Consider the following 15,154-nt stretch of genomic DNA (forward strand, 5'->3'; position numbering starts at 1 on the left):
TTTCGTTTTGCAGTTATGACTCAAACAATGCCATAAAAGATTTTTACTAAAATCCACAGCTTTGGTAGTGTCACTCGTTACAATCATTTGAGCTGCTGAAAGGACTAAAATGTAGTAATAACAAATACCAATCCCGAACGAGACGACGGACGGAGGCAGCCCTGATTTTACTTGAACTGTTGGAGGGATTGGCTTGACCTAACCCTAACCTCATCTCATCCGATGTTTGAACTGGTTTAGATAAGTATTCTCATTATTTGGATTAAATTTGGGGTTAAATTTTAAATTTTCTCAATCCAAACTCAATTAAAGTTGAACTCAGGGTTAGGATTGAAACAATCCGAGCCTAACATAAACACCTGATTTAATATTATAATAATATTTATTTTATTTTTAAATTTTAAAAAAGTATATCAAATTATAATGATATGATGTGCTTTAACTATATATATATAGTTAAAAAAAAATTATTATAAATAAATTTTGAATCATATAACCCAATTAACTTGAGTTTAATCTGATTAATTTAATTTAACTCGATTTCAACTCGAATTAAAGATGGGTTAAGTAAGTTGATTATTTCTTTATTGGGATTGGGTTGAGTTAGCTATCAATGTTAACCACCGTCCAAGTTGCAGCCCTAAAATGACCTGCATGGTATACTTGGTCCATGGGACGGACACCGGTTCCCTCGTACGTGTCTCCTGGCTGCTCCTTGGTGTACTTCGCCATCCAACCCCAAAAGGAGCAAAAGGGTGGTTCGTGAGGTTCACCCTTTTTTGCAAGATTATTGTTTTCTTGGGGTTCTCGCTGCGTAGGCATCAACACTGGGTTCCATAGAGCTTGGATCACCCTTCTCCATACCATCCACTACCTGCTTTGTTTTGTGTATCTTGATCTTAGGTTGGGCTCTAAATTTCTAATAAAGCATATTTTTTTTCCCTCAAAAGAATTCACTAGAACAGACGATACTAGAGCGTAGATCAATTTGGCAGGGATGCCCCTTTTCGGCTGTGGACGTTACTCCCTACCTAGCCTATTGGCCAAGATGCTCGATTCTCAAATAAATGCTATGTTGTAGGACCATATTAAAAATACTTTATTTCCCATTAGTAGGCCTTGCCCTTCCACCTTCACCAATCAATTTCTTTAGCAAGTATCAGCAGTTGACTCTGATGAGTACTGCTTACATTAATGGCCATATTGAAATGAATTGAAAATCAAGTGACTATGCTTTCCAGATTTATCTTGGTTGGTACATCAAAGCAAAACGAAGCTTGAGAATTGGACTAGCCTCCACAAACTTAATAATAATTAAAAAAAATTACAAAAAAGGAAAAAAGAAAAAGAAAAATCTTTAAAATGCCATGACCTATTCATAATCTCAGAAGTTGAAATGAATTATTTTGTACCCTCAATGAACAGAGTGTCCATTTCAAAAACTTGTTTCATTAGGTAAAGGAAAAGACACTTCCAATCATGACACCATGTGCCAAGAGATAAAGTTCAAAGACAATGTTAATTGAGGAAAAAAACTGGAGTTGAAGCATCTTTTTGCTTTCTTTTGTTTTTCTGTGAAACAGAGAAAGTATGAAGGCACGCAAAGCACTTTTATTTGGTTTTAGTGATAAATTAAATACAAAATAAAGGTTCATCCATTATCCGCCTGCAAATACTCAAGTGAGCAAACGCATCCATGGGGATCAGACGATCAAGATTGAAGCCATCAAACATGCACCACAAGGTTCTAAAATCCAGAAAGTAGTGTTAACAGCAGCTAGCTTACATCATTCCATAACAAATCAACAGCTATCCAATACAATCTCATATACAATATCTCTATATCCCTATCATTTTATACTTAAAATTACATCATCTTTAACATGATAAGAGAAAACTTATAGAAACGGAACAATCTTCAATATTTAAATTAAATTAGATATAAAATCTAATTTATGTATCGAGTTTGCTCATTCTTCTCGAAAAAAATCATATTATGAATGTATTTAATATAATATGAGGTTATTACGAACAAACCTTCATATTATAAATACATTCATATTTCATACTTCTCCTTACTATGGACGTAAACAATTATGATCCGAGATTGCAGAACAACTCCCAGCTCTTTTGTGTACCACAGATAAGAAAGAAAACCTTTTCCTACACCATCCATTCCTAAGATTGGCTTGCTGCACGAGATCTCCTCTTTTTGGAGAAGGGATCTTCCCTTGACACTGCCTTCATCTTCTAAATTGAAGAAATCTAATTCATTCTGGGGATCAGAAAATGATGGCCGGGGTACTCGCGGCATCAGCTCAACGACCCTTCTGGAGGGTTGAAAGAGGGCAGAGGAAAACTGGATCGGGAGAGAATAGTGAACAACTTTGTGGATACAGGAGCAAGGCCTAGACCGCCTTTTATCGAAGTAGGGGCGGATGGAGATGCCCGCATTTCATCTTTAGTCAACATAGAGCCAATCTTTTTCAGGTTGGCACATGGATGACGATGCAATACCAACAAATTCCTTGCGTCGGTTACGCTGTCGTGTAATGAGGCACACTGTGCGAAGCACCACTCTAGCTTATCACTTACAATGTCCCCACTCATCCACTCATCTCCACAGAGGTACATAAATTTGACCTACTCGCTTCCCATTAGAACCACAAGCACGAGCATTGAATGGATGGGAAGAGCAGCCGAGATAAAATAATGGAGGAGCTGCATGGGGATTAGTAGCTCCTGCAAGAGGCAGTGAAAGCTGAAAGGCTCAGTGTGCCACCCAAAAGCAAGTATGCTAGTTTTAATTAGATAAGCGAGTAAAGGTAACAGGCACTTGATGATTGATTAAAGGAGGAGAGTAGCGACAGGGTGGCTCATGGGCAATCATATTCATAGCACGCGAACATAAAATATGTTTTTCTTTTGACCCTGCCACCGCGCGCAGAGGGTTGCCTCCTCAGGGTGAGCCCCTGAGATGGACACATCGTGTTAAACGTGGTGAGTTTCTGTCCTTTTTTTGCACTAAAGTAGCACAATTTTTTAGGCACTGCTGGGCGAAAAGGGCTGACACGCCTCTTGTTCAAGGCCTCGGGCGCCCCCCCCCCGCCTCAACCATCACATGGAAATTGTGTTGTCTGATCTAAGCAAAGCTGTCGCCCACAGCACTAGAAAAATTGAATGTCTCCAACCCAGAGGTTGTTCCTAGTTACTACGACTGGATACAATAAAAAAATGCAGTGGAGAGTTAAGAGTCAGAACTTGTTTATTGAAAATCCTTTTTCCCCTTCCTTTTGCCCCTGTTTCAGTAAAGCGTATACAAAATAGGAATGGAATTGTCATTATAAAGGCTGCTCCAATGACAAATATTTTGGGTTTCAGTGGAGAAATCATTTAATATGTAATACATTGGAATGTAAGTAAACATCCAAACACAAGTCATCTGTTCATCTGCCCCTTCTCACTTCTCAGCAACCAACCAGAGCACAGAGCTCCATTTGTTTTTGCCATACTACAGATTGGTTTCAAGCTTGAAGGGTTCAGCTTGCAAAATAACGATCCCAGATAGTAGGATTTTCAATAATCCGGAAGACCGTTATCTCTCTGGAGAGTGTAGTTAAAAGATAGAACACATCTGATTGATAGAGAGCTAAACGGGAAGAAATTTTATGATCAAACATTCATCGATGCTGCTTCAATAAGAACTACATGTATTGAGGGTTGTCAACTGAGGAAAAACCATTAGCATCCCACCTAAAAGTACAACTTACAGGATTACTGAACAGATCATTAATCATTATTTTTGTAGTAACTTACTAGATTCCACTAGTCAGCTAGCAGAGTAGAGAGAAGTATATCTTGCACAAAACCAGCTCTTCCAGCAGCTTGTCTCATCCTTCTTTCCCGCTCTTCATAACTCAAAGAAGGATCAAAGCTGCAAGAGAGAGAGAGAGAGAGAAAGGGAGAGATGTTAAGCACACATCCAAAGACAAATAGCGCATGAGCTTGAGCAGGTATCCAACATCTCAAACATGAGAGTTCTGAGTAATTCTTCATCATCAGAAACCAGTCTTTTATCAAAACTAATCCGACATCATGACCCTCAGTGTATATGGAAATGATAAACTCCTTGTATGCTACAGGTGTTCCAAAGAAAGAAAATTACTTTTGGTGTTTAATGTTTAGAATGAGGCTAGGTAAAACTGTAAAAGTGATGCCAATACGGCAATACATAACAATAGTGCATTACATTATTTAGGCAAATTTACCATGGGAGATTATATGAGGATAAGCCCCATTAAAGTGGTCTCTGCTAAGGTTCTTCAAAATAAGAAAAAGAGACCATGTATCAGCCCTTGGAAACATGAAAAGTATGAACTTTGTGTTTGGGGAAAGGAAAGACCTTTACCTTTATTTCCTTCAATTTGAGAAGAAAAAGAAGTAATGGGAAACAAAATTTAAAAATAGGGGGGCAAAGTCCTTTTCCTAGCCTCTCAATCAAAAAGGCAGAGAAGAAAGAGATGAAGAGGACAAACAGAGGACAGATGTAGAAATGGCTGATAAGAAAAGAGAAGAAAACGAAATGAGTGGAGGAGAAAAGAGCAGCAAGGCACTTCAGTCTTTTCAATGATTATTCATCTTGGAAATACCAAGTAAAGAAGCTCTGTCTTGACTAAACTATGAAAAGAAAAATAATGTCATATTCTCATGACCCTACATCTATGAATCTACAACTCAATTTTCAAAATTTTCCCTGAGGAGATGTACTGGACAATATCAACTTAAGAGGTTAGCACTACTTGAGTAGGTTCAGAATCTCAGAATTAGTAGAACCAAACCCCACCCATGGTGAACCAGGGTATCAAGCCCCACTGGTGAAAGAGCTCCTGCACAGGTAATTTAATGTATGTTTTGAATATCAGAGTAGTGCTAAAGTGACAACTGATAAAGCTAATCAAACTGATAAGGGCTAAATATGGAGTTGAAAAGTTGATAGAAAAAGTGAAGGCTTGCTTGACCAAACAAAACTTCATTCAGTACCTTGATTTCCAAGCATGTGCTGATACTGCTTTCATAGTAGAAGTGTCCTCAGCACTGGATGACACAGATTTTGAAATTTCTTCTGCTTCAGTTGCTGAGAAGTTCAAACCAAGTGATGAAAGAAATTGATCTGTAACCGTATTAGATGCATTAGCAATGCTTGACCGATATCCCCCACTACCTAGAAGCACTTGCAGATGGGCCTCACGAAGATCCCGACCAAGGAGAGACAGTGCCTGACTACTAGGAATTGCGACTCTACGTAATCTGCGACGTCTCTGCAAGTAATCTTCAGTTAAGGGAAACATTGGTGGGAACTTAATTTGACAATATATTTATAGCCAACCAGCGGTTCAGAAAGGAAACAAATGAGGAACACAGAATAATTATCTCCATTTACAAGGATATCTTGAATAAGTGTCCATGTTGCAGGGTGATATGACTTAGCATGTCCCGTGCAACTTTAACAGAGCAAATGGGACAAACCTGCATGGATAAAATGGATACAGCATGAGACACGTTTAGCATAAAACATTGGTCAAGACTACAAACTGGTTAAACATGTCATCCTTCACCAATTTTAGCAGTTCAGGAACCACAAAGGAACTAGCAAGAACAATCAAAATGTGCATTTCATATCTTTCTCTATTTTATAAATTTTCTTATCCCTTCCTGTTGAACAGAACCTTCTCCTGTGTTGAGTAAGAACTAAATGAAAACAAGGAATGCTGCAGAGCAGCCCTTCAATAAGACTGATAGATGCAATACAGAATAATAAATATATCCTAAATATCAGAAGGGAAGTAGGACTAATAAATTGATCTTTTGTGCTAGGGAAGTGCAGTGAGGAAATTACACCAAGAACAACAAGCAGAGAACTGCCTTCTGCATCAACATACAGAGAGAGAGAACACAACTGGGAAAGCCTCAGTTGCAAAGTAACTCAAATTCAGCAAAGGAAGAATATGTGATCTTCATGAACTCATCCTGAGAGAGCAAATAATGGGTTGACCAAGAATTCAAATTCAGAATTCATAGCAATAAACAAGTTACCAACTCCTCACTGAGCATGATTCATAGAGATGGAAGTTATGCCAGGAATATCCAACTCTCTCCCCAGTGAAAGGTAGTAGCCATTCTGACTTGATAGTTAGAGGGCTGGTGGCCTAGATGTTGCTGCCACTTTTTCTTCATATTTTGCAGTGTGCTTGTCCATTTGGGAAAAGCAGCAGCCAAAGTATCAAAGGGGAGAAGGGCATACTTCAGGAGCCAAAAGAATGGAAGGGCCAGCTCAATTAACAATGAGTGTGTTGGGAGACGAAGTTGAAACTGTATATTTAGGATGTGCCAATAAATACTGGCAGCAATTTTTCCTCCATGATAGGGAAGTTCTTCAGACAACTGAAGTTAGTGTAAGGATTGGAGAGCTGGTGGCCTCAATGCCGCTGCCACTTTTTCTTCATATCTTGCGGTATGCTTGTCTATTTGGGAAAAGCAGCAGTCAAAAGTATCAAAGGAGAGAAGGGCATACTTCAGGAGCAAAAAGAATGGAAGGATCAGCTCAATTAACAATGAGTGCTTTTGGAGAAGAAGTTGAAACTGCATATTTAGGATGTACCAAAAAATATGGCAGCAGTTCTTCCTCTCTTGATAGGGAAGTTCTTCAGACAACTGAAGTTAGCATGAGGGTTCAAAGCTGTTAATTGTCTCTTGTCAGGTTAGTAATCAACATCCTAGCCTAGACAATGCACAGGTAGAAACCTATGCAATAAGAAGCAGCCTAGACAGAATAATCTACATTACCATGTCAAAATGCCCTGATCGTTCCAGTATGCGTAGCAGCGTAAGAAAAGGGGAGTAAAGTATATTTGACCTTATTTTTCATGTAGACATCTTTGAGATCCTACACTCTCCATTATCTCCACCCTCTAGTTTGTATGACAAGGACTTCAACATCCCAGGCTGTTCTATTATCTCACACTCTAGTTTGCATGTCAAGGGCAGCTGAGCAGACATTGACTTGACTGAAGTCAATCTGGACCTGTCTTTTCTAACCTCTAGCCACAATTGCTCTATGCTCTACACATAGAAACATATCTCTGCATCCAAAGATTCTAAAATTATCCACCGTCAACAAGAAAAGGCAATTTGTATTTTATTGATTCCATAAATAGTGAATAATTTGGGGCATGCCCATCAAAATAGGGCATGACTGTAAGTGGAAGGAAAAGAATATACGGGCACCATATGGGGAGTCATCAGTCATGTCAAGTTTACAAGACAGATCAGGTTACGCTCACAACCCTTTTCTTGAGCCACTTGTGAGCATTGCCAAAGTAGCATCTGACCATATAAGATTTCCATATGCTATCAACCACTCTGCAAGGATAGAGTATATAGACTTATTCACATAACAAAACCCAATGATATTTTTAGAACTGCAACATGGTGACAACATAAACCGAGAAGATTGATATAGCACCTTCCAAAGCTTAAGAGGTATAACACTCCCATAAACATGATGTGAACTGTAGTGTCCAAACTAAAAACAAACAGGCAAACATATTTTAGCAACTCCATCACAGCCTATAGGGTGACATGGTTCCCAGTTCCCACTTCATAGTCTGTTTGATCATAAAGGCACCACTGACCACAGAGCTTGACTTATTTCTCTTCCATCATAACCCAATCACATTTATAGAAGGAAACAATACTAGCACCGGATCAATCCTCTCTGCGGATTGCCAAATGCCAACCAAATAGCAATATTCATTGGATTTGACCAAGAAGGTAAGAGCTTTTGCAGTACTCTCAAGCACAAATGAAAACAAAAACTCACAACAGAGGGATAAATTCTGGTCTCAAGCACAAATGAAAACAAAAACTCACAACAGAGGGATAAATTCTGGCCTTAGGCCATTTCCCAAAACAGAAAATCACATATATAGAGTAGAATCAAAAGTAAATTAATCCATTTGATGCAAACAAGTAAGAGGAATTCGGGCCAGACATGAAGGAAAGAATAAAAAAAGAACAATAAGCTAAAATTAGAACAGGATTCATAAATATCGAACAAAAGCCAAATCAAAGAAACCATCCACATATTTCAAACATAAAAAGCTTGTCTCGCCAAAAAAAAGAAAGAAATAGCCCTTTTAATAAAAAAGAAAAGCAAACCCACGTACAGTGACTCTTGATTCGCACGAGTGCTCGTCTTCGAGATGCGAACACAGAGAGGCGATGTCGTAATCCTCGTAACAGTACGGACAGGGAAAATCGGGACGGGCCTCGTCCTCAACCTCGAAATCATCGATGCTCAACCGATCTAACCCAAAAATGAAATACAGAAACAAGAAAAAAGAACAAAAAAAAAAAAGCTCAGTTTTCTTGAGAGAACAGCAAACGCACATCCATGGATATCAGAAGAAAAACCAAACCTAGTTGGGAGCTGTTGTGGTGGTGCTGCAACGCGTACTGCCGTTTCGCGGCAGCGAGACGAGAAGCCCAAAAATCAGTGTTCATCGAAATATCAGAGGATGAACAGAGAACGATGAACTTCTATAAATATTCTTAGTACTTAACGGTAGAAATGTTGTTGATTCAGCTGTATAGATATTTATTGGGTTTTCCTCAGAAAGAGGAAAAACAAAGAAAAAAAAAACGAAAATTATGGTGACATGATTTGAGGATTGAAGTGGGGAGAGACAGAGAGGAAGGAAACCGTGAGAAGTTAATGTCGACGCTTATTTTTCTGATTTATTTGACCTTTTCTTGGGGATGCATGTCGATACAGGGAAGGCTGAGATTCAGAGAGACAAGGGCTTGTGGGTATGACCGAAGCTGACGTAGAGAAAAAATTACGAGAAAATGTCGGATTTTCTGTTTGGTTTAGAAATCTTTGGAGTTTTGCCTGTTTTGTGGGGTTAAAAATTTAGATATTTCATACATTTGATTTACGATGATGTCGTGGCCTAGACAAGCTAAGACGGTCCCTCCCACAGTTGATGGAAAATGATGACGTGTGAGGCAATTATTACTGCTACTCTCTCTATTTTCAGCATAATATTATTAAATTAAAAATATAAAAAAATCAATATTTTTTTTTTTTTATTAAAAATTGAATTATTTTTGGTAGTCCAATTTTTTAATATTATTATAATTGTGCAAAAAGCCCAATAAGAGCCTAGTAGGATAAATCATGAAATTATCGCACTATATGAACCTATGGTGCAAAAAGGCCCAGAGGAACCTGCCCACTTTTGATTGTTAAACATAGGTTCATGTGACAAATTTTTGGTTCTAGATTAGCTATGCAATTTAGGATACCAGCCTGCTTTGATCATAAGGAAGGCGACATGAACTATGATATAATATTTTCTACCATTTTTATGGGTGTGGTTAGATACATCATTGTATCTTTTTTTTAACTAATATATATAAATATAAATGTCTTATTAAAGGTTTTGGGAAACAATTTTTCGATACTTATAAAAAAAAGCATCTCCAACGAAGTTATGATATCTATATAATTTAGGTTTTATTATTTTTTACCGAAGTTTCATTCATTTGTATTATATATGAGTCTTATTATTTTGTGTTTTAATCTCGTCTTGTTATACCTTGAACTTATTTTTTATTTTTTTAGCTGTTAGTTTAAAGATTATTCTAATTAGGTTTTGATGATTACAAAATAAGATTAAAGTTATTAATAATTCAAATCAAGTGAAGTTTTTCAAGTTTAATTTTAAGAATATAAAGAAAATTCAAGTAACCATGGAAGAAAATCAATATCGTGAAAACCTAATGCTTTTGAAAACTTGAAGTGACCTAGGACAATTTATAAGATGACATTTGTTGGTGCACTTAGGCCTAAATTATTTTTTATGCGCTTAAAGATTTATTTTTATCCTTAAACTTAAAACAAATTATTTATCAAGGAAATAGACGAATCTTTTTTTTGATTCAAAATTTTGAGTTAAATTTTTTTAAAACTTATTATAAAAGGTTTGTAAGAAGGTGTACACAAATTACTGAAAGTTTCAAACCTCAAATTGGGTTTTTTAAACACTTTACAATGCAATCAATTGAAGGGGTCAAGAATCGGCTCAACTAATTGTGCTTGATTGGTCAAGAGCCGATCAAGGGTGCTTTTATATTTTATCTCTTCCGCTACCTGGGTCTAGTTGGTTGAGACATAACCTCAACCGATCAAGGACCAATCGAGGATCGATCGCACCTTTTGTTGAGCTTAAGAACCCTAACAATCACTTGTAACTCAATTTGAATCGATTGAGGCCTTGTTGTGACCTTCTAGGTTTTTTAGTTAGAAACCTATAAATTAAAGAATCTTAAGGCATTTATTGATGATAAAACAACTACATTCAAACAAAATAATATTTTTACTCTCATTTCAAGCTCTTCTTCTAAGAACATTGATTTCTCACTTGTAAATTCTTTGAGTACACCTTCAAATCCATCTAAACTTTCTTTTGTATTATGAGTTAAAATATTCTAAGATTGGAAACATTAAATCCATTCTTATTTACTCATTACAAGAGAATAAACTTCAAGTAGGTTGAGTACTTGAAGAGATGTGAACAGCTATGTAACTCTTCATGTCCTCAATATGATGCTCCATATCCCTTAGGAGACAACTCAACCTTGAGTTATGAATCATCACACCCTCCTCCTCAAAATGTCTTTCACGATTACTCTTGAAAATAGACTAGGATAGGGAGAATGACTATTTTTTTTGTGTATGTTTTTCAACATATAAAATTTTATATTCATACCAAAACTATAGGAAAACATCTTGGAGAGATTTTATGAAATTTAAATTATTAAAAATAAAAAATCTTTTAAAATTTGAAAACAAGCTGAAAAAATGTAATTAGAGGCAACAACATTTGAACACCTCGAGGAAAAAAATTTGAATGCTATTAAGGGTGTTTGAATATCCTCAAGAGGACATTTGAATGTTTAAATATCCTCGGACAAGATGTCTGATTATCTTTAGATGTAAGGACAAAAATATTGTGAAATATCTAATATGATATATAGAGTGATATATGGGATTGAATCTTGAATGAGTGATATTTCACATTTTTCTCTTGTTTTAGATATGGACATTTTACTAAGGTTTTAACAATGTTAGCAACATACTTTCCTTTTTTAAATGTCAAAATTGTAAATATCATTTTTGGGCTTGACCCAACATGAGGTCTCTTAACCCACATATTACCTGCTTAGTCCATGGTTTCATGTGATAGGATGCAAGTAAACTACCTTATTAAATAAGACATTTCTTTGTTTTGCATTTTTGATGTGGAATTCTATTTTTCAAAGCAAAAAAATAAAAACACACACCTAAACATAAAGTGAGAATCGAACCCAAGTCTTGGGGAAAACATTAACACTAGAAGTACAAAAAAGATTCATATACAAAAGTTCTAAAGGTTTCGATGTAGAAATGGAGTGTTTGTTTTGTTTTTTGTTTTTTAAATAATAATTTGTCTTCCCACTTAACATGTATCACAAACTTTATTTTTAAAAAAACTAATTTTAGAAAGGCCTCTTACTAGTTCATATTTGTTGACTTGGGAAATAAGGTCTATGTTAACATGTTTTAACTTCCTATGTTACAACTAACTTTGATCATGTATGGTAGAAAAGCATTTGTCTTTGACCATCATATTTTGAATATCAATAGTATAAATATTTTCACTTTTATGATCCATGAAAATGATTTTGTCATTTTGAATATTTTTAATAATGCAATGAGATGATTCAAAAATTACTTTTAAACTTTTGTCACAAAGTTGATTAATGCTTAAAAAGTTATGCTTTAAACTATTAACAAATAAGACATTTTCAATTAAGGAAAAAATATTCTTACTAACATTTCCTTGGCATATAATTCTCATATTTGCATGATCTCCAAATATCATATAATCACCTTTCTTTTTTGTATAAAAGACAAACTTTGACTTATCTCCTATCATGTGTTTCAAACATTCACTATCCAAAAATCAATTGTCTTTCTTTGAATTTTGTAAGACAAGTCAAGATGATTTAAGTATCTATATCTTTTTGGAGGTTAGTGTCTTTTAATTTTTCAATCCAAATCTTTTTTGTTTTGAAAGTAGTAGCTTTTTAAGAAATATTTCTAAGAGAGTAAGTACTATTCCATAAAAGTTGTAAATAGTGGATGGACTTACACTAGATGCCTTTTTGAAATAATTTTTATTCTTGGATGACTTGTAACGAAACTTTTTTTTTTCTATCAAAAATGCATTTTTGGCTAGCAAGCATTATGTTAAAAGACATTTTTGTCTATAAGAAAAGATTGAAAGTGAAAAGGTCAACTAATCATATTTCTTTTTCAAAACCTCATTTTCTTTTCAACTTTTGTAAAGTTTTCTTGTTTATTCCTAAGTTTTTTTCTAAGACTTTGAATTTTCTTTTTAAGAGAAACATTCTTTAAGCCAAGTTTTTCATGGTCTCCATAGAGTTCATCAATAGCTTCTTGCAAATCCTCATAGTTTTAGTTAAAATTTACCTCATCAAGCTCACAAATTGCCATGAAGCACATGTTGGTCTTCCTTCTCATTTTCTTCTTCCATGGAGTCATCTTCACTATCACTTCAAGTAGTCACCACAACTTTCTTCTTTCCCTTCTTAGCTTCATTCTTTTATGAAGGACAATTATACTTGATATGCCCAAGTTTCTTTTATTTAAAGCATATCAATTCTCTATCTCTCTCCCTCTTTGTTTCTCTTTCTCTTTTTCCACTATTTGATGGGTCCTTCATTTGAGAATCTTTCCTTGGATTGAACTTCCTTCTTCCATTCTTCTCAAATTTGATGAACTTTTTGAACTTTCTTATGATGAGAGCAAAATCCTCATCTTCTTCACTATCATGTTCCTTATCAATTGTGGAGGCTTTGAGAGCAATACTTTCCTTCTTTTTATCTTCTACCTCTTAATGACTTTTCATGATACTTTCATGAGTCATCAAAGCTCCAATTAGTTTTTCCAAGGGAAGCTTAGATAAATCCTTAGCTTCTTAAATTATAGTGACCTTGGCTTCAATCTTCTTAGGAAGATACCTTAGGATTTTCATTACTTTCTTCAATTCTTTAGAGGTTTTGCCCAATGCTTGAAGTCCATTGATGATACCGATGAACCTAGTAAACATTTTAACAATGGATTCATTATCATTCATGGAAAATAATTCATAAATATGCACAAGAATATTAATCCTAGATTCTTTGATTTGATTTGTTTCCTCATGAATTATTTCAAGTAGTCTCCAAATGTCCTTAGTGGACTCACATTGGCTTACACAATTAGACTCATTTGTATTTATTGCACGACGTAAGTAGTAAACAACTCTTGCTTTTAATTGAGCTTTCTTTTTTTCAAGTTCATCTCATTTTTACTTGGTTTTGTAATAATTATCCCATTATCTACTTTTATTGGAATATGATGACCATTTTGAATAACATCCCAAAGATCATAGTTAATGGATTTTAAAACCCATATCATTCTAGTTTTCCAATAAGAATAATCAATTCTTAAAAAGAATGGAGGTTAGTTAATTGAAAATCCTTCCATATGAGATAAGTTTAAAGAATTAACCATATCCTCTTAGATTGTTAAATGAAAAAAAAAACCTAACTCTTATGCCAATTGTGAAATAAGACCGGTTTAATTAAGAGAATTACCTAAGAGTGATGGATGAATTAGATGTTTAAAAACTTTTTGAAAAAGATCAATTAAGAGCACAAGACAAGAAATAATTATGCAATATAACAAATAAGTAAAGAGCAGGGAAAAGAAATATGCAAGCCTTTTTTATAGTGGTTTGACATCTTGCCTACGTCTACTCTCCACAATCTCCTATCTGAATGAGATTTTCACTCTCTAAGGAACACAACCTTCAAGCTTTACAATTGGATGCACCAACTCCAATGGGCACTACAATCCTTTTAAATATGTACTCAACAATTAATAAGTAGGAGAGGTTTTAGTGCTCCCAATCCTAGTATAAATATAACTCATGATATATAAGAAACTATGATGGATTTCAAAAGTGTGCTAAAGGAATTTGAAAATTTAAATTCAATGCATTTAAATGAAGAGCTTTGAAAAAGAGATAATAGGTATATTTCAATTCAATATAGGTTTTCTCTTGTCAATAAATGCAATGAAGCTCTTGAATTTATTAAAAATAACCTTGAACACTCAAAACCATAAAAAATGACCTTGATCAGTCAAGCATCGATTGACCAATTGACTAGTCATTGGTGCATTTAATGTACTATAGGTGACCGTTGACACTTTTGAGGTTCAACCAAACCTTTGACTAGACCTTGATCGAACGTGCCAAAACCTCAATCGACTACACACCAGTTATTGGAAAAGGGAGAAGAAAAATGTGCGCCTTCAATTGGTCCTCTACTAGGAAAGTGTAACCAGTTGAGTCAGTTCTCCAATCGATTTGGCGAGTTTAGGACCCTCTCAACCATTTGCAACTAAAAGTATAGAAATGCTTCTACTTTTTGGTTCCAAGCTTCCAAGAACTTGTAATAATGCCTTTAACAACCTTTTAAGTCAATTTTAAAAGAATTAGACCTAAGGTTTTGAGTTAAAATGTATATTCATCCAATTTCATAATAATTAAAAAAAAAAAAATCCTTTTTAAGCTGAGGTAAGAATGGAGAAAAATAGCTTTGAAGTGCATAAAAAATATATAGATCTAAGTGCACCAATAGAAATGATCTTACAATATTTCCTATACACTTGAAGCTTGTTAGAAGTCCCTTTTTGAACACTATTCCAATTATAGTATCATTGTAGCTTTCCACTTGCACCATCATTGCTCTACATCGTTTCACATAGATGTTCTCCCCCTCGTTATCCAAATGTTCAAAATTGAGTAAATCTTTCCCCTTTGACATGAAGAGCACATGTATTGAGAAATGAAAACAGAAACCATACTAATGTTGGAAATTGTAGAGTTTGTCAAAAATACTTTACTCAATAATGTGTTATTCCTTTCCATCAAGATCATGAGTTTGTAGGTGTGCATAAGATAGTCTATAGGATCTC

General features: G+C 35.1%; 1 protein-coding gene across 1 annotated transcript; it reads right to left on the reverse strand.

Annotated features, from left to right (window-relative positions):
• Positions 1-1,762: 1,762 nt before the first annotated feature.
• On the reverse strand, positions 1,763-8,947 carry LOC100253877 (protein DEHYDRATION-INDUCED 19 homolog 4). The gene is made up of 5 exons (XM_002279399.4): positions 8,478-8,947; positions 8,226-8,365; positions 5,449-5,526; positions 5,041-5,324; positions 1,763-3,934 (listed from the first exon to the last, which is right to left on the reverse strand). Exons 1-5 carry the CDS (start codon positions 8,560-8,562, stop codon positions 3,826-3,828), a joined length of 696 nt encoding a protein of 231 aa, XP_002279435.1. The 5' UTR covers positions 8,563-8,947; the 3' UTR covers positions 1,763-3,825.
• Positions 8,948-15,154: the final 6,207 nt, after the last annotated feature.

Source organism: Vitis vinifera, chromosome 10, assembly GCF_030704535.1.
Source record: "Vitis vinifera cultivar Pinot Noir 40024 chromosome 10, ASM3070453v1".
Taxonomy (NCBI): Eukaryota; Viridiplantae; Streptophyta; class Magnoliopsida; order Vitales; family Vitaceae; genus Vitis; species Vitis vinifera.